Source organism: Pristis pectinata, chromosome 9 (assembly GCF_009764475.1).
Source record: "Pristis pectinata isolate sPriPec2 chromosome 9, sPriPec2.1.pri, whole genome shotgun sequence".
NCBI classification, from domain to species: Eukaryota; Metazoa; Chordata; class Chondrichthyes; order Rhinopristiformes; family Pristidae; genus Pristis; species Pristis pectinata.
The window spans coordinates 61106907-61134164 of NC_067413.1; the positions used below are offsets into that span (position 1 = coordinate 61106907).

General features: G+C 39.2%; 1 protein-coding gene across 6 annotated transcripts in view; it reads right to left on the minus strand.

Annotated features, from left to right (window-relative positions):
* Positions 1-720: 720 nt before the first annotated feature.
* LOC127574173 (RNA-binding Raly-like protein) overlaps positions 721-27258 on the minus strand; it is a 643109-nt gene continuing 616571 nt past the window's right edge. For all 6 annotated transcript variants that reach the window (XM_052022948.1, XM_052022949.1, XM_052022947.1 and 3 more), the window contains 2 exons: positions 16060-16173; positions 721-2493 (listed from right to left, as the gene is read on the minus strand). In XM_052022948.1, coding sequence (XP_051878908.1) covers positions 2309-2493; positions 16060-16173 — 299 coding nt within the window. In that variant the 3' untranslated portion in view covers positions 721-2308. The remainder of the gene's footprint in view (positions 2494-16059; positions 16174-27258) is intronic.

The following is a 27258-nucleotide window of genomic DNA, read 5'->3' on the forward strand; positions in this document are numbered from 1 at the left end:
GAAAATGATTAGAGCTCTTGCTACTGGCACAGGGCAGGCAGTGTGAGTGCTCTGACCTCTGTGCTATCCATGGAAAGTTGCTTCATTGAAGTTTCATACAAACTGAAGATTAGAACATATTTTAAAATGATTTTTTAGCATAATGTGAATGTTAAAAATTAAACCACTCTGCCATGGTGAATGATGTAATCCTGGCCTTTTCCAGGTAATGTGAGAGAAAACTGGATTTTACTGCTATAGGTCCTATTATGGAATATTATGTTAGTGAAATATTTAAGTGTGCAGGATTCTGATTTAATAAAACCTTATTTAGCATGCTCATGTCATTTTCTGTGAAAAAGTTTACATATATTGCCAGTTGTGAAATGATTCTCAGTATAGTTCATTTGCCACATCATACGAAGACTTCAAAGCTTGGTTTAGAAACATAATGGTTAAAAGAACATTGAAAGACAACTGAAAGGCTGAAAGTGTACTATTACAAAAATCTAAAATCTATTGATCATGTTGACTTTACCTGTCTGATGCTTTCTATGCTGTTAAGGCAATAATTTGCACTTATAACAATCAAAGCAACCCTATCAAATGAAACAGTTACTGTGTATCGCCCATGTCTGATTCATAATTCTTATTCTGAATTTAATGGAATAAATTAACTGAAAAGAAAGAAACTAGATAAGGGTTATTGGCAATAGGGATGGCCAATTTATTTAGTTTTCCATCAATGCTATCTTTTTTTGATCAGTTACAAAGTATAACAATTATTTTTGCAGATATTTTTTTGTTATTTAAACAATCAATGCTGTTGAAATTACTACAAGTGAGTCAGAGGTAAAATTAAAGCTGACAGTGAGATAGAGATGAATTAACATGCGCAGGTGAAATGACAAGATTTTGAATAAAAGAGGGTTGTTGTAGCTTTGAGGATGGAATTTCAATTGATTGATAGTGAAAGAGTCCAAGATTTTTCTTGTGTTAATGTTATGCACAAGTGACACAATGACATTTTCAAAATGCCAAGAACACAACCAACATTATCACAGTATGTGCTTATAAACAGCGAGAATCATTTCTTGACAATTTGCTGCATTATGACTGCATCTCTGCAGATGTTTATTCATCTCTCATCCTTCAGTGTACTGACAAATGCTACCTGCAGAAATTCTATAGCACAAATGTTCATCTTAACTCTGGATTTGCAAGGTGACATATGTAAATAAAAGTTCCATTTTCATTCACTATAATGTCATTAAGTAGCCATTATTTTTAATTAATCTTTAGAAATACATTGATCACCCTTAAATATATACAATTTTCAAAATTATGAATGATGTAGAATATTAAATAACATTAAAAATCCTGCACATGTATGCAGTGTTCCGTGTAAACCCGGATAATTGATTTAACATATTGTATAGCGATACTGCAACTATTTATCTTGTACCAACACTGCCTGAAGAGTGGCGTGCAAAGATGTTGCAAATTGGAGAAAGTGGGAAAGTGGAGCTTGGTGCATGAAGCCTTACATTTGTAGAGCTCCAATTATTGATCTATGGATGCTGGTGGCATGCCCAATGTCTATTTAAGAAAGGGGATAATGGGAATTGAAAGGCATTGCAATAGATCTGCATTCTTTTTAAACTTTAATTGTTAAGTTTAAAAAGCTGGTTTAATGCAGTCTCTTTTGTACCTTTCTAGACTGGTCATATCTGATACAAACTCATATTTTCCCTGAAAGTATAGGGAAAGTAGACTGTATCAGACGTTTGGTATTCATTTTTCTTTTCAGTTCTCTTTATATTGCAGTCCGCAGTCTTCAATCGGTCTAAGCTCCTTGAACTAATGGTTTGGTTTTACTGGAAATACAGCTTGCCATTCCAAATCAATGTCAAAGAATATATTTTTTAACTATTGTAAAGCCACCTGAAAACTAATCTTGTCACAGTGTGGAATACAATGTGTTAACTTACCCTGGTTGAAAATACTGCAATTTCAGTGCATCTTTCAAAGGACCAAATTGCTGATGATGCCAGCAATGTAATCCATTTGAAAACTTTCCAAATAATGGCAACACCTCATTAAAAAAAAGCTAATAAGATAGTAACAATCTGACCACATCAAAAATATTATTCAATACACGTATCATAATGCAAATGCTGCACTCACACAATGACAATCACGTGTGCCTTCTGCTTCAAAATATTCTTGCATGGCTCTTGACAATGGCATTTTAAGTTGACTATTTTTGGAACTAATTATGCAGTCTTGCAAGAAGAATCACGTCATACTACGTGTCAGCTCATTCAGATCATACCATTTCATTGCTGCCAACCTCGTCATAATCTTCTTCAATTCCATCAGTCATCTCTTCCCCATCTGCATCAATGTCAGGGCCCCCTTCCACTTGTTCCTCTGTGGAGGTTTCTGCATTCTCTGATATGGATTCTTCATGTGCAGACTCTGAATTTTCTTCAAGCTGCTTCTTCTGTGACTCTGTAGGGAAAATACAGAATCATCACTTCCACTACTTCTGAGATTCACAGATGATACTTCAATGGAATAAAAACACAGATGGTTTGTGCTTGGAGTTCATCTGGACTGATAGTAAATCTCTACAACAAACAATTAAGATTACAGAATTGTACAACAAAGGTTTAGATTCTGCTGAATGGGGTGATCTGCCTGCACGTCACTTTGGTCACATGTCACCTTATGCTGGTATGAATCAATAAAATCAGCTGCACAAGAGTGTCCTGAATCTGACAGGCATTGAATTTACATATAAGTAAATGCAAGTTACTTGCATTTTGGTATGAGGAATAAGGAGGCCACAAAATCTTGGAAAGTACAAGAGTTGGGGTGGGGCAGGAAGACTGGATAAATGGCTGCTGAGATCACAGAATGCCATTAGCACAGCACAGGATGTGCGCAGAATTCATGCTATGGATTCATTGCTGCAGTGTCAGTGATGACCAGTTCCAACCAGGCTGCTTGCTGCTTTACCACGTCACCATAAACCTAATTTTTTTAGAGCCTAGGATCAGGTCAAGCTCCCTAGTGCTGGTCAATGTCCAATGCACCAGATAAAGGGCAGGTGATTTGTGGCTTGAACAGTTGTGAAAATCATTCAATAGGCTTGTTGGAAGCCATGGCTGATTAGAAATGGGATGAGCACTCAGACTTTTTACTGCAGTAATGGAGGATGAGGTGAAGCAGGAGAGAAAGATCGGTGACTGTAGGAGCCAGAAGGATCTTCAGACCAGTTCTAAAGCAATACTTGGTGAGAACAATCAAGATCAATGTTAGGACTCAAGCTCCAAGGCAGTGGATGCAGTGCAGGTAAAAATTCAACAATCTCACAAATATGTTCAGGTTCAGTGAATACATTTTCAAGTACTATCTCTCTTGCAGTACTGGCTTTGTTCATGGCTCCTTGTAATATACTCCCATCTTTCACCCACCAACAATCTCAATCAATCAGAATTGAGATGTAACAGTTCTATGTCTGCTTTATATTCTCCTACTTACAACTACTCAAATGTCATCTCACAGATAATTCTGTCACATTAATTATCACACTTCTCTCTCTCATTTGCAGAAAAGATCTTAGGTGAGATCAGGAGAGAGGAAAATGGAAGAGAAAAGAGGAAAAGAGTTATAAGCTAGAAAGGGGGAAAGATATAAAGCAAAGATAGATAAGGATAGAGATGATAGAGAGGAGAAAGATAGAACAAAGAGAAAGGAAAGATAGAGAGAAGGGGGAGAGAGAGAGATAAAGACAGAGAAAGGGAGAAAGAGAAAGATATTGTGTGCGAGAGGGAAAGACAGAGAGTTAGAAAAATACAAAGGGAGAGTGAATGAGAGAGAAGTAAAGAAAGTGAGAATGCTTGAGAGAGCAAAGTGAGAGAGTGGGAGAGAGGGAAAGACAGATAGGCACATTGCCACTCAATCTAACCACTGCAGCCACTGGTTTACCTTGCATATAGTATCACACAATGAGATGCCGGGGCCTGTGTAGCTTGCAACCTGAGCGGGATAAAGGATGGCCAAGGTTCTAGCTCTTATAGGGTGAAGCAGCCTATGTTCTCTGCTGTAGGTAATTTAGATGAGGCAATGAATTGCATTTCAGCACTTAAAGACCCAACCATAATTCCTTTCTCACCTTGCATTGCAGCACAAGAAGCCACGTCACATCTGAATATGAGAAGTAAACTCCATTAGCTGTCATCTGAGCTCAAACAGCTGCTCTGGAGAAAACCCTTACAAAAATAGCTCTGAGGGTATCACTGCACTTTAGCAATCTGGACTCCAACAGATTGCTAGAAATGCTAATGCACCACCCTAGGGATTTGGCATTGGATCCATGGAACACAAACCTGTTATCCAAATAGTTGTCCTTATCTCACCACAGCTACTTCTTGCTGCGGCCTGAGCAGTTATGCTCAAGGGAAGAATATACAGTCTGAGCTGGGCATTGTAATCCCAAACCTGCAACCTTCTTGTTTACAAATCACTAGCCTTCCATTAGAAAAGTTGCAACTAGTGGGAGTACTAAGATAATCAATGCCAGGTGGACAATAGGTTTTAAGGAACTGCAGGAGGGTAATTTATAACTGTTTTTTGCTATAGTTTGATGTATAATTTGGTTAAGAACGTTGATTTTGTGTTGGCTTTTATTATGCCATTGTGATGTTTGCTGTAATGATTACAACAGAAGAAAAGCAAGCTATCTGAGTGGGCTGCTGGCAGTGCATTTGTTAATGGAACACAAAGAAAGACAGAAGCTGTAGGCTTACATCAACCTGTCTGCGTGGAGCGCTGGGAGCTACTTCCAACTACTCAAAAATAATGAAATGAAAGCAAAGGGTGATTTCATAAGTTTATTTGTGAATGCTGTAACTTTTTTTTTGTCTTTCCAAGTGGGGGATCTGGGTTAAATTAAGAAAACTGAGAAAAGAGACAGCCATTAGTTTATTAATGAATGAATAATTTAAGATAGATTAAACTAAGATTAAGTTGTCTCCAAGGCTCCAGATTTTCACTTACTTCTATTTAAAATAATTATCAAACGTCTTATTGCACATAAAGAACAGGATTTGATGGCAATGACAGTGGTGTTTTTGTAGCTGCAGCATGTGGGAGTTGGTAGAGAGCGTCAAGATCCGGAGCAACCATAAGGCAGAAAGATTTTACATCTTCAGGAAGAATTCAGATCAGAGATGCTGAACTGCAGTTGGTTGGAATTGCAGACTGAAGGAAGAAACAACTGGAGAGTTTGATTCAGGAGGCAGTCACATCTCTTAGGTTAGAAAACAGTCTAAGGAGTGGATGGTGGTCAGGACAGGAGGATGCGAACACAGGTCAGAAAGTATGAGCTGCAAGAATACAATAATGGCTTTGATCTTTTCCAACAGCTATGAAGTACTTGTTGCTTGTGTGAACAGTAACAAATACTGTAGGGAGTTTAGGCAATTTGATCATTGTTCCAGGATACAAGAAACCATTCGAAGTGGAGGATTTAGGGATAATATACTCTTAGCCTGATGGCATTGTGGCCAAGTTTGCAAATGATACCAAGATAGGTGGAGGAACAGGCAGTGTCACAGAGGTAGGGAGTCTGCAGAAGGACTTGGACAGGTTGGGAGAGTGGGCAAAGAAGTGGCAAATAGAATACAGCATAGGGAAGTGTGGGGTTATGCACTTTGGTGGACAGAATAAAGGTGTAGACTATTTTGTTTCAGAAAATTCAGAAATTTGAGGAGGAAAGGGACTTGTGAGTCCTAATGCAGGATTCCCTCAAGGTTAACTTGCAGGTTGAGTCAGTAGTAAAGAAGGCAAATGCAGTGTTAGCACTAATTTTGAAAGGACTAGAATATAGAAGCAAGGTGGTGCTGAGGCTTTATAAGGTGTCGGTCAGACCGCATTTGGAAACTTGTGAGCAATTTTGGGCCCCATATCTAAGGAAGCATGTGCCAGCCCTAGAGAGGGTCCAGAGGAGGTTCACAAGAATGATCCTAAGAATGAAAGGTGTTTGACGTCTCTGTGCCTATATTCCATGGAGTTCAAAAGGATGAGGCGAGATCTCATTGAAACCTACCAGATATTGAAAGGCCTGGATAGAGTGGACATGGAGAGGATGTTTCCATTTGTAGGAAGGTCCAGGATCCGAGGGCACAGCCTCAGAATAAAGGGATATCCCTTTAGAACTGAGATGAGGAGGAATTTCTTCAGCCAGAGGGTGGTGAATCTGTGGAATTTGTTGCCAAAGAGGGCCGTGGAGGCCAAGTTATTCGGTATATTTAAGGCAGAGATTGATAGGTTCTTGATTGGTTAGGGGGGTAAGGGGTATGGGGAGAAGGTGGGAGAATGGGGTTGAAAAAGAATCTGCCATGATTGAATGGTGGAGCAGACTCGATGAGCCAAATGGCCTAATTCTGCTCTTATATCTTATGGTCTCATGATTGTGCCTGACAATATCAGCGTTACAAAAGCTGCTTGGGGCTGAAGAAGAACTTACAGTGGGAGGTAGTGGATCCAGTTGACACATCCCACATAGAACTAGCAATGTAGGTAGAACGAGAAATGAGGTTCTGCTGAGGGAGTATGAGAAATTCAAGGGGAATTAATTCCAGATTGTTAACTGAGCTTCATGCAAACTGCTGTAAGATTGAACAGATGATACAATTGAATGCGAGCCTCAAAGATTCATGTAGGAAAAGTGGGATGGAGGTGGAGGTGTTTGAATTATGGGACACTGATGATAGCATTGGGGAAAAAGAGAGCTATTCCAAAGTTACAGACTCCAGACTCCACTTAAAGAGGCTTAAGACCAATAATAGGAAATCAAGGGTCTAAGACTGAGAAATATAAAGTCATTCACATAATTAAACCTCTGTGGAAATCAAGGTGACTGGCAAATCCCTGCAGTCAGATATCCTGCATCCCTAAGCTCTCAGGTACCGAGATACAGAGATTCTGGATGCATTGATGTTCATTCAAAGTTAACTAGGTTCCTGAATAGTCTCAGCAGATCGGAAAGCAGCAAATGTAAGACTGATATTTAAGACAGGAATAGAGAAAGAAAGTTGGGAACTATAGACCAGTTAGTCTGATATCAGTTATCGGCAAAACGCTGGAATGCATGATTAGGAATGTAGTAGAAGGGAACTTAAAAATATCATAATATGATTGAGTAGATTTGATTGATTTAAGAAAAGAAAAATCTAATACAGTTTTGAGAAGGTAACTAGCAGGGTGGCTGAGGCAGGAAACACTGGGATTGCTGTATATGGATTTTCAAAAGGCATTCGATAAAGTATCATGCAGAAAGGGCTCATGAAGTTGGGGTTACATATTAGCATAGATGGGATATTGGTTAAAGGGCAGAAAACAGATTGGGAATAAATGGGTCTTCCTCAGATTAGAGGTTGCTACTTATTTTGTTCTGCAGAAATTAGTACTGTGTCCTTAGATATTTATAATTTATATTAATGACTTGTTTGGTAAGACTGAATGTAACATATCAATGTTCACTGATAATATTAGACTTGGTGAGTAAGTTAGTTGATTGGAAGGTAGAAAGTCTGTAATGGGATATACACAGGTTGAGCAAGTAAAAAAGGCGGTGGCAGATGCTGTACAAATTGTGCAAATGCAAGGTTATTCACTTTTGCAGGACTGATGGAGAAACAGCCATTTTTAATCTGTGGGAAACTGTTGGTGTACAGAGGCAATATTGGGGAATTGGTTCATGAAACACACGAGCACAGCCAGCAATTAAGGAACATTTAAGAAACAGAACCAAGAGGCCATTTAGTCCCTCCTACTTTCTCTGCTATTCAATGTGATCATGGCTAATTTTTCATCTCAGTATCACTTTCCTCACCAGCCTGATAACCCTCCATTTCTGTCATATCCATAAAGTTACTGACCTCAGTACTGAATATACTATACCTCTATTCTTCTTCAGTATTGAGAATGACTTACTTCTTACTGTTTGCCTTTTTAGTTGTTTGCTATACTGGTTTGTTAATTTTCAGTAATCTTTGTGCAAGGACACCCAGATTATTCTAAACACCAACCCTTATGCTATTTTTTGACAAAATTGGAACACTGCATCGTCCACACTACATTCCATCTGCTATATCTTTGCCCATTCACTTAGCTTATTTATACCCCTCCAATGCCTCTGTGCATCCATATAACCCACACTGTCAGTCAGTTTTGTATCATTGGCAGACTTGGATAGATTACTCTTCAAATTATTAATATTGATTATGAACAGCAGGGCCATCTAGTGCATTCATTATCTGCAAAGTTATCTCTTTCAAAACACTCAGATGCAGATCATCAGATCTGGGGATTTATTGGCTTTCACTCCCATTAGTTTTACCAGCACAATATTTCTGTAAATGTGTAATTTCTTTAAGCTTCTCATTCAATCTAGGTTTGTCGTTCTTCACTATTTCAGGGATGCTTTCTTTGTCTACATCATACAAAATAACTCATGAATTTCTCTCCCTTTTATTTATTTCTCCATTATAACTTCTCCTGTATCAGGGTGAATAGAATGTTGCCTTGTATTGCAAATGAGTTGTATTACAAAAGGAAGACATTTTGCTGCAATAATACATCTTTTCTGAGACCACAACTGAATTCTGCTTGCAGTTTTGTGAAAAGAAATTTGGCAAGCAACATTGACAAGCAGCAATTCCAAAGGATATGTAAAGACCAAGGGACTTGGATGTTAAAGTACACCAATCTTTGAAAGTGGTAGGGCCTGCTAGTGAGCAGCTAGTAAAGCAAGTGGGATCCTGGGCTAGAGGTATAGAATACAAAAGCAGAGAGGTTATACTGAACCTTTATAAAACACTGATTAGGCCACAACTGGAGAATTCTGGCCAAGTGCTCAGAAAAGATGCAGAAAAGATTTACAGGAATGATTCCAGGGATGAGGAATTTCAGTTACAAGGTTATAATGGAGAATCTTGGACTGTTCTCCTTACAGCAATAAAAGATTAAGATTTGATAGAGGTGCACCAGATCAGGACAGGTTTAGCCAAAGTAAATAGAGAATAGCTGTTCCCATTAGAGGATGGTTGAAGGCAGCAAGACACATATTTAAAGTTATTGTCAGAAGCTTGGGGGGGGGGGGTGTGAGGATTTTTTTATATATACAGAGAATGGCTATGATCTGGAACTCACTGTCAGTAAGGCTGGTGAAAATTGGTTTATCAGGACTGAAAAAAAGAATAGGATAGGCACTTGAGAGAAAATCATCCTTAGAGCCACAAGGAAATAGTGGGAGCATGGGATGACTGAACAACTCCATAAAGAGCTGGCATGGATTTGATGGGCCAAGTGGTCAACATTTGTGTCATAATGATTGAATGATGACATGGATTTCCTCACTCAGAGGGTTAAGGGTCTTTGGAATTCTCTACCCATTGTTGGGGTCGCAGTCTTTCAGCACACTCAAGAGTGAGGACAATAAACTGTTGGACTCCAGGGAAATCAATGCATGAGGATCAGGTTGTAAAATATAATTGAGGAAAAAAAATCTGTCATGATCTCATCAAAGAGCAATGTGGGCTACTCTTTCTCCTCTGGCCTTTGGTCTTCTGCGCTACAATGTCTTCTTTCCAAGCCTGAAAAGTGCCAGACAGTAAAGATTCGTGGCCACTGTGAACTATACAGCCACTGGTAAAATGAACCCAGCTTTGCTTTGCAGCAACAGTTTTGGTATGCAGGATGTGGCATATTTCGGAATTATAGTTAGCCCACACATTGATTTGCAAATAGATGGACATAGGAGAATTGCTGCTTCAAACTGCTTATACGTGGCACAGTGGTGCAGCTGGTGGAGCCTCTTCCTCACAGTTCCAGCAACCCAGGTTTAATCCTGACCTGGGTACTGGTTGTGTGGAGTTTGCCACATTCTCCCTGCAGCGGCATGGGTTTCATTTTGGTGCTCTAGTTGCCCCCCACATCCCAAAAATGTGCAGGTTGGTAGTTCAATTGGCCACTGTAAATTTCCTCAGGCGTGTAAGTGAATTGTAGAATGTAGGGGGAGTGGATGGGAATGTGGGGAGAATTAAAAGGAATTAGTGTGGGATTAGTATAACTGGTCAGTGTGTACTTAATAACTCTAAAAGCATTTGTGTCCAAGAACAATGGGATCTTTCTGAAGTGAGGCCATATAAACATTGCATGTGTTGCAGCACTCCCTGTGGGATTCACGTACTGCAAGCACATATGGGAACACTAGATAGTAGTTCAACCAAATCAATCAGCATGAAATTGATGGCACCTCGAAACAACACAGGTGGAGAGATGGGGAGGGGAACTTTGCTGGTGTTGAATGTGAGTTGAACATGATGTAGCTGCAGTGTTGTGGTTCAATTGACAGTACTGGTGGTGGTGTTGTGGTTCAATTGATAACACATCCTGACTGATGTCACAATCTTCCCACACAGTGTACGCCCAGCATGCAAGCCTGTTGTACGTGCTAGTGCACCTCCTCATGTAACTGCTGGTGTGACCCATACCATAACTCTGCAGGATGTTACACATCACCTGCCTAATTAGAAATAAATTAGCATCCATAATCGGGTGCTATACTGTCAGAGTTTGCAGCTGCATTTCTTTTCCTGTTGCTGTGATAAGGTATGAACTGTGGTGGAGATTCTTAATGATCTCATGAGTTTACAATTGCATAACTCCTTGAATAACTGTACAATTTGAACGAGGAGCTGTCTAAACAAAATTTTAGAAAATGTTCAGCTGGAAAATCTATTTTATTCCTGGTCGATATGATTAAATTAGCTTGGAGACCAGTGGAAGAAGTTTCCAAATTCCACACTGGGCTCAGAAGTTGGAATCCTTTTCACTGCCACTGACTTCTAATGCTCTAAAACTATTTTGGAGTTTTTTTTGTAAAATGATGGGCTCCTGGGATTGTGGTTCTTAGCATTTGATATATGCTTGACAGATGCAACGGGAGCAGCTTAGGAACATACCCTGACAGATAGCACTGTACTTAAGATCGTCCTGTCTTCATCTTGCCTTGGAGACTAAGTCATGATTGCAGAAATGTGATTTGTCTTTGGTGATACAACAACATACGCTGATGCATCAGGGGCAAACAAAGGCAATCTGCTGAGTCCTCATTAAGCTTATTTATTCATAAATGCTCCAGCAACTGTCAACAATAAAAAAATATACAAGCGTGCATTGTTAACCCTTATAGTTGATGAAAAGGGAAAACCAGCAAATTGGAATTTTCGTAGAAAACACAAACTTGAACACTAATTAAAAAAAACGTGTCATGTCAGTGTTTTAGAGGGGACAACAGGAAAGCTGTTCACACAAACAAAATGCTGAGATCTGAAATTTTCATCGCAAACTCCCATGGCCTATTACTGCTTAAAATTTAAGTCCATTCTACCAGAAACTGGTGGCTGTGTCAAGGTAATGGATAAAAAATATAGATAAAGGTTTTATAAAAACACAATAATGTGAAACATTGTGGAGTGATTAAAGACTTTCAAGCAGACAGTATGTATCTAACATTTTCATACAAGTGCAGCTGTAATATTGGGAACCCAATTAAAGCTGTACAAGTTAACTTTTGCATTAGTTTAGACCAATTTTCTTGAGGATAGAAATTGCCAGGCACAATGTTCTGATAGGGTCACGGAGTCATACAGCATGGAAACAGGCCCTTGAGTCCAGCAAGTCCACACTGACTATCATGCACCCATTTACACTAATCCTACATTAAGCCTATTTTATTAATCTACATTCCCTTCCAACTCTCCCCAGATTCTATTATTCACCCGCACACTAAGGGTACTTTATTAACCCATCCACTTGCACATCTCAGGGATGTAGGTGGAAATTAGAGCACCCAGAGGAAGCTCACGGGGTCAGAGGGAGAACATGCGAACTTTGCACAGACAGCACAAGAGTCAGGATTGAACTAGCCGTGCCACAGTGCTGCCCCAAGTTGTGGCTTAATTCTTCTTGCATTTTGTGTGGCATTTTAAATGGAGGCCCTGTCTGCCTTCACAGGTGGAATCAAGCGATCCCATGACTATCTGACGACAAGCTTGATAAGTTGTTCCTGTGCTGACTGGAATGTGCCCCTCAATTAATATCAGTGGAAAAAAATAGGTCTTCTGGTCATTTTCACATGGCTGTTCATGGAGGCTTGCCAGATGCGGGCACTATTCCTGGATTAAAAAAGTAACTGTACCATTAAAAAGTTCTTTTACAGCTTGTGAAATTCATTGGTTCATACTGGCAGAGTGAATAACTATTCAGAAATGTCGGTCTTTTTCTTGTCATTCTTTATCTTATGCATTTTGAAGTTGAGGGCCCAAATATCTTCACCCATCATCTGGCAGGTGGCTAGAGAAGAGACTAAAACCCAAACTTGGCACTGCCATTTGTCAGTTTGCAAGAGGCTTGTCTTGTGTGGAAGTTTATTCCATATAAACAAGATCAGCCGGGCTATGCCCTTCAATGATCAATTTTCCAAGGAGGGGGTTTTCTTACTCATCTAACTATCTCATCATTTAAGCACAGTTATTAGAACATCTCTTCACCTTTGTTGTTCTTTTGAAAAAAAGCTCCAGTCTTTCCTCAGTGGTAGTCTCTGGTACCATTTTAATAAAGCTCTAACTAGCTCTGAAATCCTTGCTAAAGTCACATGTCCAAAAAATGGCCATGATATCCTGTTTTGTGAATTATATAAAGTATCCTCACAGATTAGGAATTTCAATCTTCTGGGATCAGCCTGGATTTTTCAGGAACTGAACATGGCCCTGCTCCAAGCAACCTGAAAGAAAAACGATCAGATACTGAAAAAGTGTTTCCTTTTCATTTGCTTTGAATATTTGTGGTTATTAGTTATAAAATATTTAATACAGAGATGAAGATTTTGAATGACAGTCAAGCAAGTACTAAATTATCTACCTGCTTTGCAAGAGGCGTGGGATTGTGTTGTGCTGTGAAGTTGGATATGTTGAGAAAGAAAAGGCAGGATTCTGGGCATGGAACAGTAGGAGCCAGGCGTCGATGTAATCACACCTCCAGGAATTCATTCAACTAGAACTGACAACCTGATCACACATGTATACCTAAGATGGGAACTTACTGAATTGGTGAAACCACATTTATTCCCTGGTGTGCCCTGCCTCTATATTGCAAGCCTGTAACCCTTCTTCAACTGCACCAATTAAAATCTCTAAAAGTTTATAGCCATCAATTCATGAACATCTTGAATAAAGCCAAGAGACTCTCTATTGTCAGATATTTTATAATTAAGCCAGGCACTGATATGCCTGGATGTTGGTACAGTCAGTTGCACACAGACTATTGCTAAAGCTAAGTAGGCTTGATGGAGGAGACATCCACCACAATTGTAAAGATGCACTTGGTTCCACTCCACATCCACTTCCAGAACCAACACATCTTTCCTTTTAAGGATTACAACAAAAAATGCTAAGTTCACTCTAACAATTAATTCTGATCAAAGGACATTTTAGTTACGTTATCTACTCTGCTTTCAATCAAAGAATGGCTCTCAGTGCAATGCATCTTAGTAGTTGGGAAAGACAGGTAGAATGGTTAAACCATGAAAAACATAGCAGAAGGATTAGAGAAAGGTACTATATGGCCCTGAAAGACATTGTTAATCATATCTAGTGAATGAAGACCTCCTAATGCACTGAGAATGGTGGCTTAATAACAATGTTTGGAAACTTGTGTTTCAGCAATTCAAGAGTTGATTTAGCTCTGAGTGCATTACGATCCTTGAATTCCAAAAAGAAAATCATAAATAAAAAAAAAAGCAGACTTTTATAGACACTATCACTGTCAAGGTAACCTGACCTTTTTTAGTTGTCATTCATTACAACTGGAACGGGTCATGCTATTTCCAATAACATTGCTGCCTGTAGACATATTGAATGATAACAAAATCTTTGAATGCCTTTACAGTGAAAATGGCCAGACACAGAAGATAAAATCAGCCTTCAGCACAGTGAACCTATCCCTTTGCTGTAATATATTGCTGATTGAACTTTCTTGAAGAGACATCAGCAGCTTTATCAATTGTTAGTTCTAAGATATTCATAAAATGCTTAAACTTAAATTATGAAGCCAAAAGGGACCAAAGCTGACAGATCAAATCATTTATTGGCCATATTGCAAAAGAGCTAATCTAAACTACATTCAGGGGTGAATTTAACATGGTGTGCATAATGAAAAGAGGACTATGGTAGCCTTAAAATCACTGAGAATTATATCTTGACTTGCCTGGTTTAATAGATTAGTAACAGTCTTAAAGAAGCTAATCTGCACTATTTTTAATTTCCCCATAGTCCTCACCCACCTATACTTCCAGAGCCCACCAGAGCCTTCCAGAGAGCAAACCAGGTGCATCTGCCAGAATCAGACAGATGGCTAGTCATTAAATGCATACTGAAATATTTTAAAATTGACAGAATGCCAATGCATCTTTGAGGGACAACCGTTTACATTGTGCACTATGCGTCATCGCAGCTGCACTTGAGGTAAAATGGAAATGGCCACTATGACTTAACCCTGCATGAGCGCAAATGTAACTTTTGAAGGAGGTGGGGAGGCAGGGACATTGTGGATCATAGTAACCCTGGGTGCTTCCCCCTCATCCAACTTCCACAATCAGTTATTTCCTGTCATCTGTCTTGGAGCTGGCTCCTCCACAAGAAGGTTGTCAAGGTGTGCATTTTATCAACAGACTGATAACGTGGCTGGCCCTTGATTTCAACCAGTTGGCCCCACTGCAGGATTGGCCAGATGGTTGTCCATTGACCAACTATTCAATGCAGTGAGTTAAAATCTGCCCCATTAGTCCTGAATTGGATAGTAGCAACAATGTACTCAAATGTGAGAAAGCTATCAAAGCATGAATTCTTGCTAATTAAACAAAAAACTGACAAAAATGTTAGATATTCTCAAAGCACAAGATAATAAAATGAAAATTCTGAGATTGCACTTTTTAACAATATTGACTTACTTCGAATTGCCATATATTCCCTACAAAACAATGAAATTAATTTAACTGTATCACATTTTTCACTTGGGGAATATGAAGAATGAGATTGAGTGCGGAATGTCTTTTCTGTGACTTAATTCCATGGTTAAAACATAATTGGCAGAAAAATCATTGGTTACACAATGAATATAATTCTCATCACTCTAATTTTATACACCAGGAAAATTTATTTTGTAACATATGATTTTAGACATATTCTTATTAAATAAAACAATGAAACACAAGAATCATGGTACCCGAGAGAGAACAATGCCATTCACTCTAAACTATCTAATTTGGAGGCTGAACCATAATGCAACAAGTTTCAGAATTGCGAAATTGAGATGAAAATACAAACTTGTGGGAGAGCTTGAGGATTGAAATGTCTTAGTATTTCAGTCCCCAATGTGTAGACCCACCACATGAATGTCCTATTCCTAGCTCCATCCCTGCCCCTCCAATTACATTTCCAGGGACGTATGAAAAAAATTCAGTAAGGGAAAGTTTAAAATTAAACACCATTGCTGTGGTTCTAACTTCATTCCCTGCTGTGACTATGGGAACTGGTATTACCATATAAAAATTTATGTCATTTTTCTCTTTGGCAAAGACATTTGTTTTTTAAAATCAAAAACTAACCACTAAATATTCCAAGACTGACATTTATGAATTTGCCCAGAGCCCCCTAGTTCAGATCACTTGGGATTCAAATTACAATTACGTTCTTCTTATTCCTGTCAGTGTTACTTTTAAAATAGAGTAAGACTGACAGTCTTCTTGGTCTTAAGCTTCAGCTGCTGGCATAGTATGATTTAAGGTAACTATTACGTTACGATAAAATTTTAAGAACTTGTTATATAATGAAAATCACTTTGAGTCATGTATCTTTCCTGACCTGTCAAAGTGACTGATGGCACTATGGTGGCTTAATTTATCCCAGGATGACTTGTCTGTTACTGGTGCTTATTTCTACCCACCGGCATCTGCCTTTTGTTGTTTCTCAATCTTCTCCAGTCTTCCCAGTAAGAAGTCAATTTTGTTTTTGATTTGGGTCAGTTCCTTCTTGATTGTCTGCAGCTCATCTGATTTCACTGGGGACAGAGAAGCGTACATTCGAAATGCATGCAATTTCATCTTTGGTTAAAATAAGACAATTCCTATAGTTTGTTTCTTCAGCTTGGCAGAACAGTTCAGAAAATCTGATTAATGCTGGGAGTTATGCTTTTTCTAACTGTTGCACACATCTACATACACTGAAGAGACTAAAGTTGTTTTAACTCTTTAAGGTACAAATCCACATAATTTATATAAAACAGACAAAATAGGATCATTTTAAAACCTGAGCAATAATACTGATAAACAATGTTAATTCCAGAACTAAAATTGTTAATATTCTAGGAATTGAATACCCATTAACCTCAGGTTATTATATTAGCTGGTAACATATTTAAATTATAGTTCAGATTTTATTTCTTCTACTTTTAAGGCTGAAATTCACAGAATACAGACTATCTATATTCAACACACCAATTCTTTTCCTTGAGCGTAATCCCAGTGGGAATCAATCGCATTTATGCAGATATATTTTAACCAGAGTATCATAAAAATTTGTTACACAATATATGCCAGCCATCAGTCTATTATTATTGCATTAGGCTTGACACTTAAAAAGACTTAAAATTTCCACAACATATTTACTTGGTTCAATCTCAGTTGCAAATCAGTTTCCATGTTAACTGGGGAATAACAGCTGGGTGAATGAATCCTGTTAATCTTGTTAATATACTATCATTTTTGAAGTGAAGGAAGTAATTTATATCACATGGCTAGCAAATTAAATACACTTATAACATAAGAGATATGTGAGAAAAATTCAGATCACATATTTTTTGTTGTTGTAATTCTCAATGTGCAAAACATGTTTATAACCACTGGCAATAACAGAAAAATCTTAATGAAAAGAACATCAACATTGTATCTTAGTAATTCTACTTTTCAGATGTCAAGTATATTTACCAAGGACCAATGAGATTTTGATGGTATGTAGATTACAAAGTCAAATGGCATGTTTAATTTAAATCTGAAGTAACTTGATTGAAATGTTTCTTTCTTTGATATATTTAGGTAGATATGGGGTGTATTTGATGCATATACTGTGTTTCCATATGACCTTAGAGCTGAAGGACAATAACATGTTTAATATGCTTGCATGACTGTGCATGGTGCTGAATACAAAGAAGACGTTAGCATTTAATTAACTGAGGGAAATGAAAAGGGACACCAAGGTTTGTTTTCCCCCTTTCATTCTAAGTTCATTAACATACCTATTTTTCAAAATTTATTGCTGCTAATATCCTCCATGTCAAACTTACTGAATTTTCTGTTGGATACAATGTTAACACCAGAAATACAGTATGTGGCTCAATAATAGCCTGAGATTTGTGACATTCAATGATGTCAACTCACCTACCTGGACCACAGTTCTTGCGTTAAGAAGTATCCTTCAAACACTTGTAATGCTCATTTCATGGATGAAGCTCTATGTCAGTTTGCAGACACAGTGGTCAAATTAGAAGAGGCATTGCTGGGCCTACAGAAATCGATATTTCCAAGGCCACATGCCTGTGTATCTGACACGAAGCTGCAAACAGCCTAGACGTTATGTTCTCAGCCTCAAGGACTGACAAAAAGGCATCTATTATTGGCTAGTAAAGGTAATTGGAAGATCAGTGACCAAGTTTGTTAATGAAGGTAAGTGCAATAATGCAATCAGTGACATTTCAGTGACACCAAGGACAATAATTATGAAATTGCCAATGCATAAAGATAGCACAAGTTGCAGTACAAACTCTAATAATATTGATTGGTTAGAATTATGGAATTAAAACTGATGCAGTACTTTGGGGTTTTGGATTTTTAATTTGTTTCTGTAGTAATGTGCATAAAACAATGAAGTTGTACACATTTCTGGTGGTCAAATGGGAGGAGGAATTACTGTCGTTTTGTGGTATGGAGGAATTATTCAAGAGCTTGACTATTTATTGACTCACAGTTCTGACACCTGGTGGGATTGGTAGCCCTTGCTTTTTGACTATATTCTGACATTCCTGCAACTACGCAATTTCCTCCTGATGTGCCTCCAATGGTTAATCTCATTATGCAGCAAATGACAGGGCATGTGGCAGACAATGATGGTTCTGCAAGGGGTGAGTGATGCAGCAGACAATGAAGAACTTGACGATTCTGCAAGGGGTGATCTTAGAATATCTTCTGAAAGCTCTGGTTAAAAGAGTAAATACTCTGAACTCGGAGGCCTACTGTGGGGAAAGGGCCCTGGTTTCAGGACTCCTCAGTATCTGTGCACAGGATCCTTACACATCAGGCTAGCAGGGAATACATACTGTTTCAAAAACAAACTATTCCTCTTGGAGTTAAGTACTTTTTTTTTAAATTTAAAATTTTATTTAAAGCGTGGTAACAGGCCCTTCCGGTGCAAAGAGTCCGCACCACCCATTTTAAACCCAATTAACCTACCTGTACGTCTTTGCAATGTGGGAGGAAACCAGAGCACCCAGAGGAAACCCACGCAGACACGGGAGAACATACAAGCTCCTTACAGACAGCGACAGGAATCGAACCCCGATCGCTGGCGCTGTAATAACGTTGCGCTAACCGCTACGCTACCGTGCCTTCTGCTGTATCACTTCTGTGAGAGTAAACTGAAAACTGGTAAAGTCACCAGTTGTACCCCAAGGTGATCTACAGAATAGAAATGAAGGGCTACTGTTACCTTGACAACCACAGGCAGTGCTATCCGTGTCTTAATAGGTGAGAATGTCCCTCATGAGGCAAAGGTGCAAAACATGGTGCTTTTCAGTCAGCTTGTGATATCCTGAATCTACATATGGCATAGGGCCTCCTGTACTCTTTCCTTGTATTGTTGCTTTATGTTCCATCACCTTGTCTGTGCAATGACTCTTGCAGCTGTTTGCAGTGTTATACCCCAAAGGAAAGGGAGGAAGAGCAGTAGAGGGGACACAGCAGAACAGAGTCATAGAGTTATATAGCATGGAAACAGGCCGTTCAGTCCAACTCATCCATGCCGACCAAGGTGCCTACCTGAGCTAGTCTCATCTGTCTACCTTCGGCCCATATCCCTCTAAACCTTTCCTATCCATGTATCTGTTTAAATGTCTTTTAAACATTGTAATTGCACCTGCCTCCACAGCTTCCTCTGGCAGCTCATTCCATATATCCACCACCCTCTGTGTGGAAAAACTTGCCCCTCAGATCTCCTTTAAATCTTTCTCTTCTCACCTTAAACCTATGCCCTCTAGGTTTAGACTCCCCTGCTCTGGGAAAAACACTGCAACCATTCACATTATTTAAACTCCTCATGATTTTATGGTGACCTCTTTATGGTCACCCCTCAGCCTCCTACGCTCCAGGGAAAACAGCCCCAGCCTATTCAGTCTCACCTTATAATTCAAGCTGTCCAGTCCTGGCAACATTCTTGTGAATCTTTTCTGTTCCCTTTCCAACCTATTGACATCCTTCCTATAGCTCAGTGACTAGAACTGTACACAGTACTCCCCAAGTGCGGTCTCACCAACGTCTTGCACACTGAAACCTGACCTGCCAATTCTTGTACCCATTGCCTTGACTGATGAAGGTAAGCATGCCAAATGCCTTATTCACCACCGTGTTTTATGTGTTGCCGCTTTCAGGGAATTATGTACTTGTATCCCTCGGTCTCTCTGTTCTACAACATTCTCCAGGGCCTGCCATTTACTGAGAAAGTCCTGCCCGGTTTAACTTCCTAAAATGCAACACTTTGCACTTGTCCAAGTTAAATTACATCTGCTATTCCTTGCCCCACTTTCCCAGTTGATCTAAATCCTGTTGTAATCTGAGATAACCTGTCCACTATACCGCCAATTTTGATGTCATCCGCAAACTTACTGACCACACCACCCACATTCTCATCCAAATCGTTAAATAGATGACAAACAAGAGGGGACCCAGCATCAATCCCTGTGGCACACCACTGGTTACAGGCCTCCACTCTGAAAAACAGTTCTCTACTACCACTCTCTAACTCCTACCACTATTCTAATTTTATATCCAGTTGGCTAGCTCACTTTGGACCCCATGTGATCTAACCTTCTGGACCAGCCTACCATGAGGGATCTTGAAAATGCCTCGCTAAAGTCCACGTAGACAACATCTATCACCTTGCCCTCGTCAATCGTCTCAGGCATCTCTTCAAAAGACTCAAATTTGTGAGACATGATTTCCCATGCATAAAGCCATGTTGACTATTCCTAATCAGTCCTTGCCTTTCCAAATGCAGGTAGATCTTGTCTCTCAGAATCTCCTCTAGTAACTACTGATGTTAGACTCACCGACCTGTAGTTCCCTGGCTTGTCCTTGCAGCCTTTCCTAAATAAAGGTACAACATTAGCCACCCTCCAGTCTTCTAGCACCTCACCCGTGCCTAATGATGACACAAGTATCTCTACCAGGGTCTCAGAAAGTTCTTCCCTGGCTTCCCACTATTTCTTAGGATACACAGGGTTAGGACCCTGGGGATTTATACAACTATTATGTGCCTTAAGTCCACCAACATCTCTTCTTTATTAATGTAGATATGTTTCAGGACATCACTATTTTCTTTACTCATTTCTCTAGCTTCCATTACCTTCTCCATGGTAAATATAGATGTTAGGTATTCATTTAAGACCACACCTATCTCCCATGGCTCCACACACCAAGATCACATTGATTCTTAATGGGACCTACTGTATTCTCTCCCCAGCTAACCTTTTGCTCTCAATATTATTATGGAATCTCTTAAGACTCTCCTTCATGTTGTCTGCCAAAGCTATCACATGACCTCTTTTTGCCCTTTCTTCAGTGTACTCCTAACGCCTCCTTTTTCCTGACCAGAGCTTCAACATCCCTCGTCAACCAGGGTTCCCTAACCTTGTCAGCCTTGCCCTTCACTCTAACAGGAACATGTTGACCCTGAATTCTCCCTCTCCCACTTTTAAAAGCCTCCCACTTGCCAGACGTCCCTTTATCTGCAACAGCCTCTCCCAAACAAGCTTTGCAAGTTTCTGTCTAATGTCATCAAAATTAGCCTTGCCACAATTTAGGACTTTAACTTGTGAACCAGTCCTATCTACTTCCATAACTATTTTAAAACTAGTAGAATTACGGTCACTGGTCCCAAAGTGTTCCCTTATTGAAACTTTAGCCACTTGTCCTGTCTCATTTCTCAATAGGAGGTCAAGTGATACCCCCCCACCCCATCCCCACCCTCCCAGCAGGACCATCTATATATTACCTGGACACACTTAACAAATTCTGTCCCATCCATACCCTGAGCACTATGGCCATCCCAGTCAATATTAGGGAAGTTAAGATCACCTACTATTACAAAGCTATTATTCCTATGACTGGCTGTGATCTCGCTGCATATTTGCTCCTCTAATTCCTACTGACTATTGAGGGGCCTATAGTACAACTCCATCAAGGTGATCACTCTCTTCTTGTTTCTAAGTTCTACATATATAGCGTCACTGTACAATTCCACGGGAATATTCTCCTTAAATACTACCATGATGTTCTCCCTTAACAAAAACACAGCTCCCCTTCCTCTCTTACCTCTACCTCTATCACAGCTGTAGCACCTGTACCTGGTACACTGAGCTGCAAGTACTGCCTTTCCCTCAACCATGTTTCTGTAATAGGCATAATATCCCAGTCCCATATGCTTATCCATGCCCCGAGTTCATCTGCCTTACCTGTCAGACTTCATGCATTAAAGTAAATGCAGTTTAGTCTATCAGTCCTTTGTCGCTCCCTGTTCTGACCCTGCCTGCCCTGCCCACTGCACTTGCATGCTTTAATGTCCATATTTGCTCCAATTGTCTCATCTGCCTCACTATTACTTTGTCCCACCCCCGAAACTCATGATAAGACTCATGATAAGGTCATCAATGATGAACCCGAAGCACAGATCTTCTCTTTCATCTCAGCAACAATCATTTGCACTAATATCATGGCTTTTGTGCACTAAAACACCATAAGACACTTCACATGAACATTAAACTCCTTACAGCAACCCGGGTTCAATTCCGGCCGCTGTCTGTAAGGAGTTTGGACGTTCTCCCTCTGTCTGTATGGGTTTCCTCTGGGTGCTCTGGTTTCCTCCCACATTCCAAAGACGTTGGGGTTAGGAAGTTGTGGGCGTGCTATGTTGGTGCCGGAAGCATGGCGACACTTGTGGGCTGCCCCCCGGAACACTCTACGCAAAAGATGCATTTTACTGTGTGTTTCGATGTACATGTGACTAACAAAGATATCTTATCTTATAAACAAGACATGAGCCACCTCAGGAGATTTTGGAACTGACGACCAAACGCTTTATCAAAATGGCAGGTTTTAGAAAGCGTGGTAAAAGTTTACAGGGATATAAAATAAAGGTTTAGTAAGAGGGGTAGGACAAAATGAGATGGGGGTTGGTGGTGCAGGGATTTTAGAGTTTAGGGCCAGGCAGGTGGAGTACCTATAATAGTAAATTGATGAGGGTCAGAATTAGAGGAGCACAGAGACCTTGAAGGTTTGTAGCTGGAGGAGGCTACAGACATTGCAAAGGGTGAGACTATGGATAAATTTGAAAACAGGGTTGTGATTTTAAAACTATGATGTGGCTAGCTTATAATACCAACCAGAAGCATGGGAATAGTGGGGCAGTATAATTTATTATAAATACGAGAAAAATATTAAAAACTGCCACCCAAGAAAGCTGAAATTCCATCAACTAAAGTTCAAGGTTTGAAGAATCCCTTTATATTATACAATAATTTAAACAAAAATAATATGATGTTCTAACATATTAATCTTACATCTTCTTGAATCTTCATACTTTTATCCATAGGGTTAAATCAAATAAATGGGGTATAACCCATTGAATATGGAGTTTATCATAATTAGCAATGGAACGTTGTCAATTTGTATTATGGATTTTTACAGAAGTAAAACAAGACTTTTAGACCAATGACACCCATACCAGCTCTCTGAAAAAGTTATCCACTTGGTCTTATATAATTGTCAGTATATGTCAGAATAAGTACTGCAGCTGAGACTACCATGCAATGAACATTATGATCTCTCTCCCTCAACTACAGTTATCTAAGTGGTACATCATAAGCTGACCCATAGGCTTGTTGTTTTGCGTTATGAATTTTCCAGAGCACAGTGTGCTTGTAAGCTACCTCTCTGGCTCTTTTGGAATAAATTCAATTGGTTGTTAAGAAGCCGTTTTCTTGTCATTAAAAATATAAAATCACTTAAGATGCATCTTCATTTCTGTTGCTAAAATCTATATTGTAACACAATTTAATATCAGATAAATAATCACATTAGTTTTCAATTAGTGCTGCCTTTACACATGAATGTCAGCTTCTGTGAGGTCAAGATTTCATGAAACATAATTGTCAGTTTACTATTTGTGACATTTAAATGACAAGATCAAGTGGGGCAATGGGCTTTGGACAGGTCACAATGTTCATTGTACAGTGGCAAAAATCTTACAATATTTATTGTAGGATTATTAGATCTTAGATCAACAACTTAGTCTAATTTATACTTGCACACATTGAGAAACTTTCTACTAATTCAGTGCATATAGAAGCTCCCATTCAGTATGGTATTTGTGTAGTTTCAGTAGTGAGCAATCAAAGCCACCTGACTTCCTACACTTATACTGCTAAAACCACTAAAAACTTGTCCAACACCAGAATCAGAGCCTGCAGTCAACCTGAATTAAATAGGCACCTATGTAATTGTGCCCATAGTCATTGAAATATTAACAAAAAAACTTTTATCATTTTAGTAATATGGGAGAATGAATTAGTCTGAAAGAAAAAAAATGAATAAATCTAACACATCTTCACAAATATTGTTTCCATAACATTTTACATTAATACCTTGAAGAAAAATGGGTAAGAATGAATGACGTATATGTGAAATAGGCACAGGCCTCAAAACCCCTGGGCCTTGCTCTGGTAATTCCATTGTTACAGGGTGGTGCACAGATCTGTTGCCACAAGCTTGGTCTCAAATTTAAGGGATGTGTAGATCAGCAGTGCTTACAGGGAACTTCTGTCTACAATATCTGACTGTATTATACTGTTCTAGTGATATAGAGAAGGCTCAGTGAGAGCTCATCTGTGATTGCAGCAAGTAGGCCTTTTAGGTTGAGTAATTGATATCCAGGAAGGATACCTCAAGGGCTTGCTTAGAGCCTGGCATGAATTTTGTTGGGGAGTATGGGTAACGGGCAGGGCAGCATTCCAGTGATAAAACTAAGCACGTCCCCTGCCAATGACATCCATTCAAATGAGTGAAAAATAAGAATTTCCTTCTTTCTTAGGGATATTGAAGGACGAACTGTCAGAGCAGCCTTGTATCACCTTTATGCAATGACGAATAATTGATGTAGAAACACGGAAGAAAATGTAACAAAAGAAGTCTTAATTCTGGTGAACATACGCATGTACAGACTAGGATCAGGAGTGAGTCACTCAGCCTGTTAAACCCACTGTAACATCTAATAAAATCAGAGCTGATCCGATTATAACCTCAACTCTGAATTCCCATTTACCCCTAGTTACCTTTCACCCCCTTGCTTGGCAAGTATCTATCCACCTCAACCTCAACAATGTCCACAAATTCTGTTTCCACTACTTTTTGAGGAATAAAGTCCCAAAGACTCACAAACCCATAAAAGAAAAAGAACTTCACTGGCTGATCCCTTATTTTTAAACAATAATTGTTAGTTCTAAATTCTCCCACAAGAGGAAACATTCTCTCCACACCCACCCTGTCAAGACCCCACAGAATCTTATATGTTTCAATCATGTCCCTTTTCATTTCAAACTACAGTGGATATAAGCCCAGTTTTTCCTCAGACAGTGTGATAATTTCATGTTTAGTCTCATAAACCTCCTCTGAACTGCTCTATGTGCCTTAACATCCTTTCTCAAACAAGGAGAACACAGCACTCTGGATGAGATTTCACAATGCCCTTAGACTCAGAGTTGTACAGGACAGAAAGGGGCCATTCATAACTTAATCTCCCTAATTTTGTATCCAATTAGCAATATAGAAAGACATTCTATTCAATACACACAAAATGCTGGAGAAACTCAGCAGGTCAGGCAGTATCTATGGAGGGAAATAAACAGATGATGTTTCTATTCTATCCTATTCGCTTTCTTAATTATTTGCTCTATCTGCCTATTCACCTTTTGCAAATTATACAAAGGGGTCTGAATGCCCTAGTGCTTCTCAGAGCTCTGAAATCTCTCACTATTTAGATCAAATGCTTCTTTTTTGTGCTTCTTGCCAAAATTTACAGTTTCACATATTCCAACAATATACTCCATTTGGCAGATCTTTGCCCATTCACTTAATCCAACAGTATCCCTTTATGGCCTCCTGATGTGCTCTTCACAGCTTCCTTTACTTACCAATCTTTGTGTCATCAGCCTTGCTAACTTCAGAATTCACTGCATTACACTCCAACTTAAGAGATCACTTTTTGATTTCAGACTGTTCTATTTATAGAGCACCACCCTTATTAAAATTTGTTCAGACTGTTCTTGGGGAAATTCATGAATTTCAATTAAGTTTTACACTTAAGATCTACTGTGTACTGATTATATGCTTCAGGCAAAAAATGTCTACCATCTATTTTCTAAATTAAATCTTCTGCGAACATTTTTGGTCACCAATACAGTTATAAATGCACCTCATTACTAAATGCTATATAGGGAGATATAACCTGATAATTTTCATTTACTCTACACTACATGTTTTCTGTGGTTTGATTATTTATAACGAAACACCAGTGGACATGCAGAGAATGCTTTCCTTCCTTCTACCTGCACAATCCTCTCATCTGTGCAGTGAGGCAGAGGAGGTAACACGAAAGAAAGAAACACTAATATGCTTATGGACTAGAATTGATTTGAAATGTAATCATAGTTACCTTTTGCCAATGGTTCTGCACACAACCATTTGTGACCTTCTCTTTGTGGCTCAGCTCATTTCTGACCTCTGTGCCTGCGCATTGCCACACAGGTACTAGCTGGTTGCACATGCTTCTGATATTTTGCTCTGCTGCGGGACTTATCACTGAGTCCAAAGGTGGAGCACTGAAGTATATGTAACACCCCCCCATTTATTTAAACAGGGGTCTCTGAACTTGATTGAAAAGTGCAGGTAAATAGTTGCGTTTTCTTTATTTACCTTATCTATAGGTTTTTAAATAATCTCCAGTATTGTCAGAGATATTTAAAAGCTATGTAAAGACCTTGCTGTCCAAAGGTATGACTTGAAGATCTGCTGCCTTAGGGCAATTGCTCTTCATGCCCTACTCTACTTCACACAACAGCCACAATAAAAGCCTCAAACTCAATTGGTCTCAGAGGACCTCAAAAAAAAGCATGTGTGGCCACAGGAAGGAAAGCACGGGAGCTAATGTAAGTGGTGGGCTGGATCGAGTCTGAGATAGTCCAGTGGATCCTATCACTGTGACAGGATCCAATGGATGATATTGGACTCAATCCAACCCTGGTAACCATGGTTTCAATTCCTGCAATATGATAGCACAACTCTACAATTGTTTTCTTTCTGCTCTTCTCCTCTTTACTTTCAATGACATAGGTTAAAATATCATCCTAGCTCCAGTGCTTTCTGTTGTCTAAACTCGCCTCCCACAGAGTGCACCTGCTCACACTAACTTGTTCCAGAAATGGAGGGATGGTCGAGTTGACCCTCCATACTTGATGGGCATCTCACAAAGCAGAGAGGGGTCTATATTTCGAGCAAGCCTCAGGTGTTGGCTCCTGAGGCCCTGCCATTGAAATGCATCAGTGCTATCATAAGCCTTTGGAACTATTTTTAAAAGTCTCTGACAGGAAGAGACATTTAAAGACAGTTCAGAAAGATCTAAGTGATAAATATAAAAAAGATTACATTTGATTAAAAACACCTTAAATGATAGCAAATAATTTAAAAATTAAAAGAAAGATAGATAAAAGCAACTAAGTAAACAGCAGTGCTTGTCCATTGGACTCGCTAGTGAGTCCAGCAGAGGAATG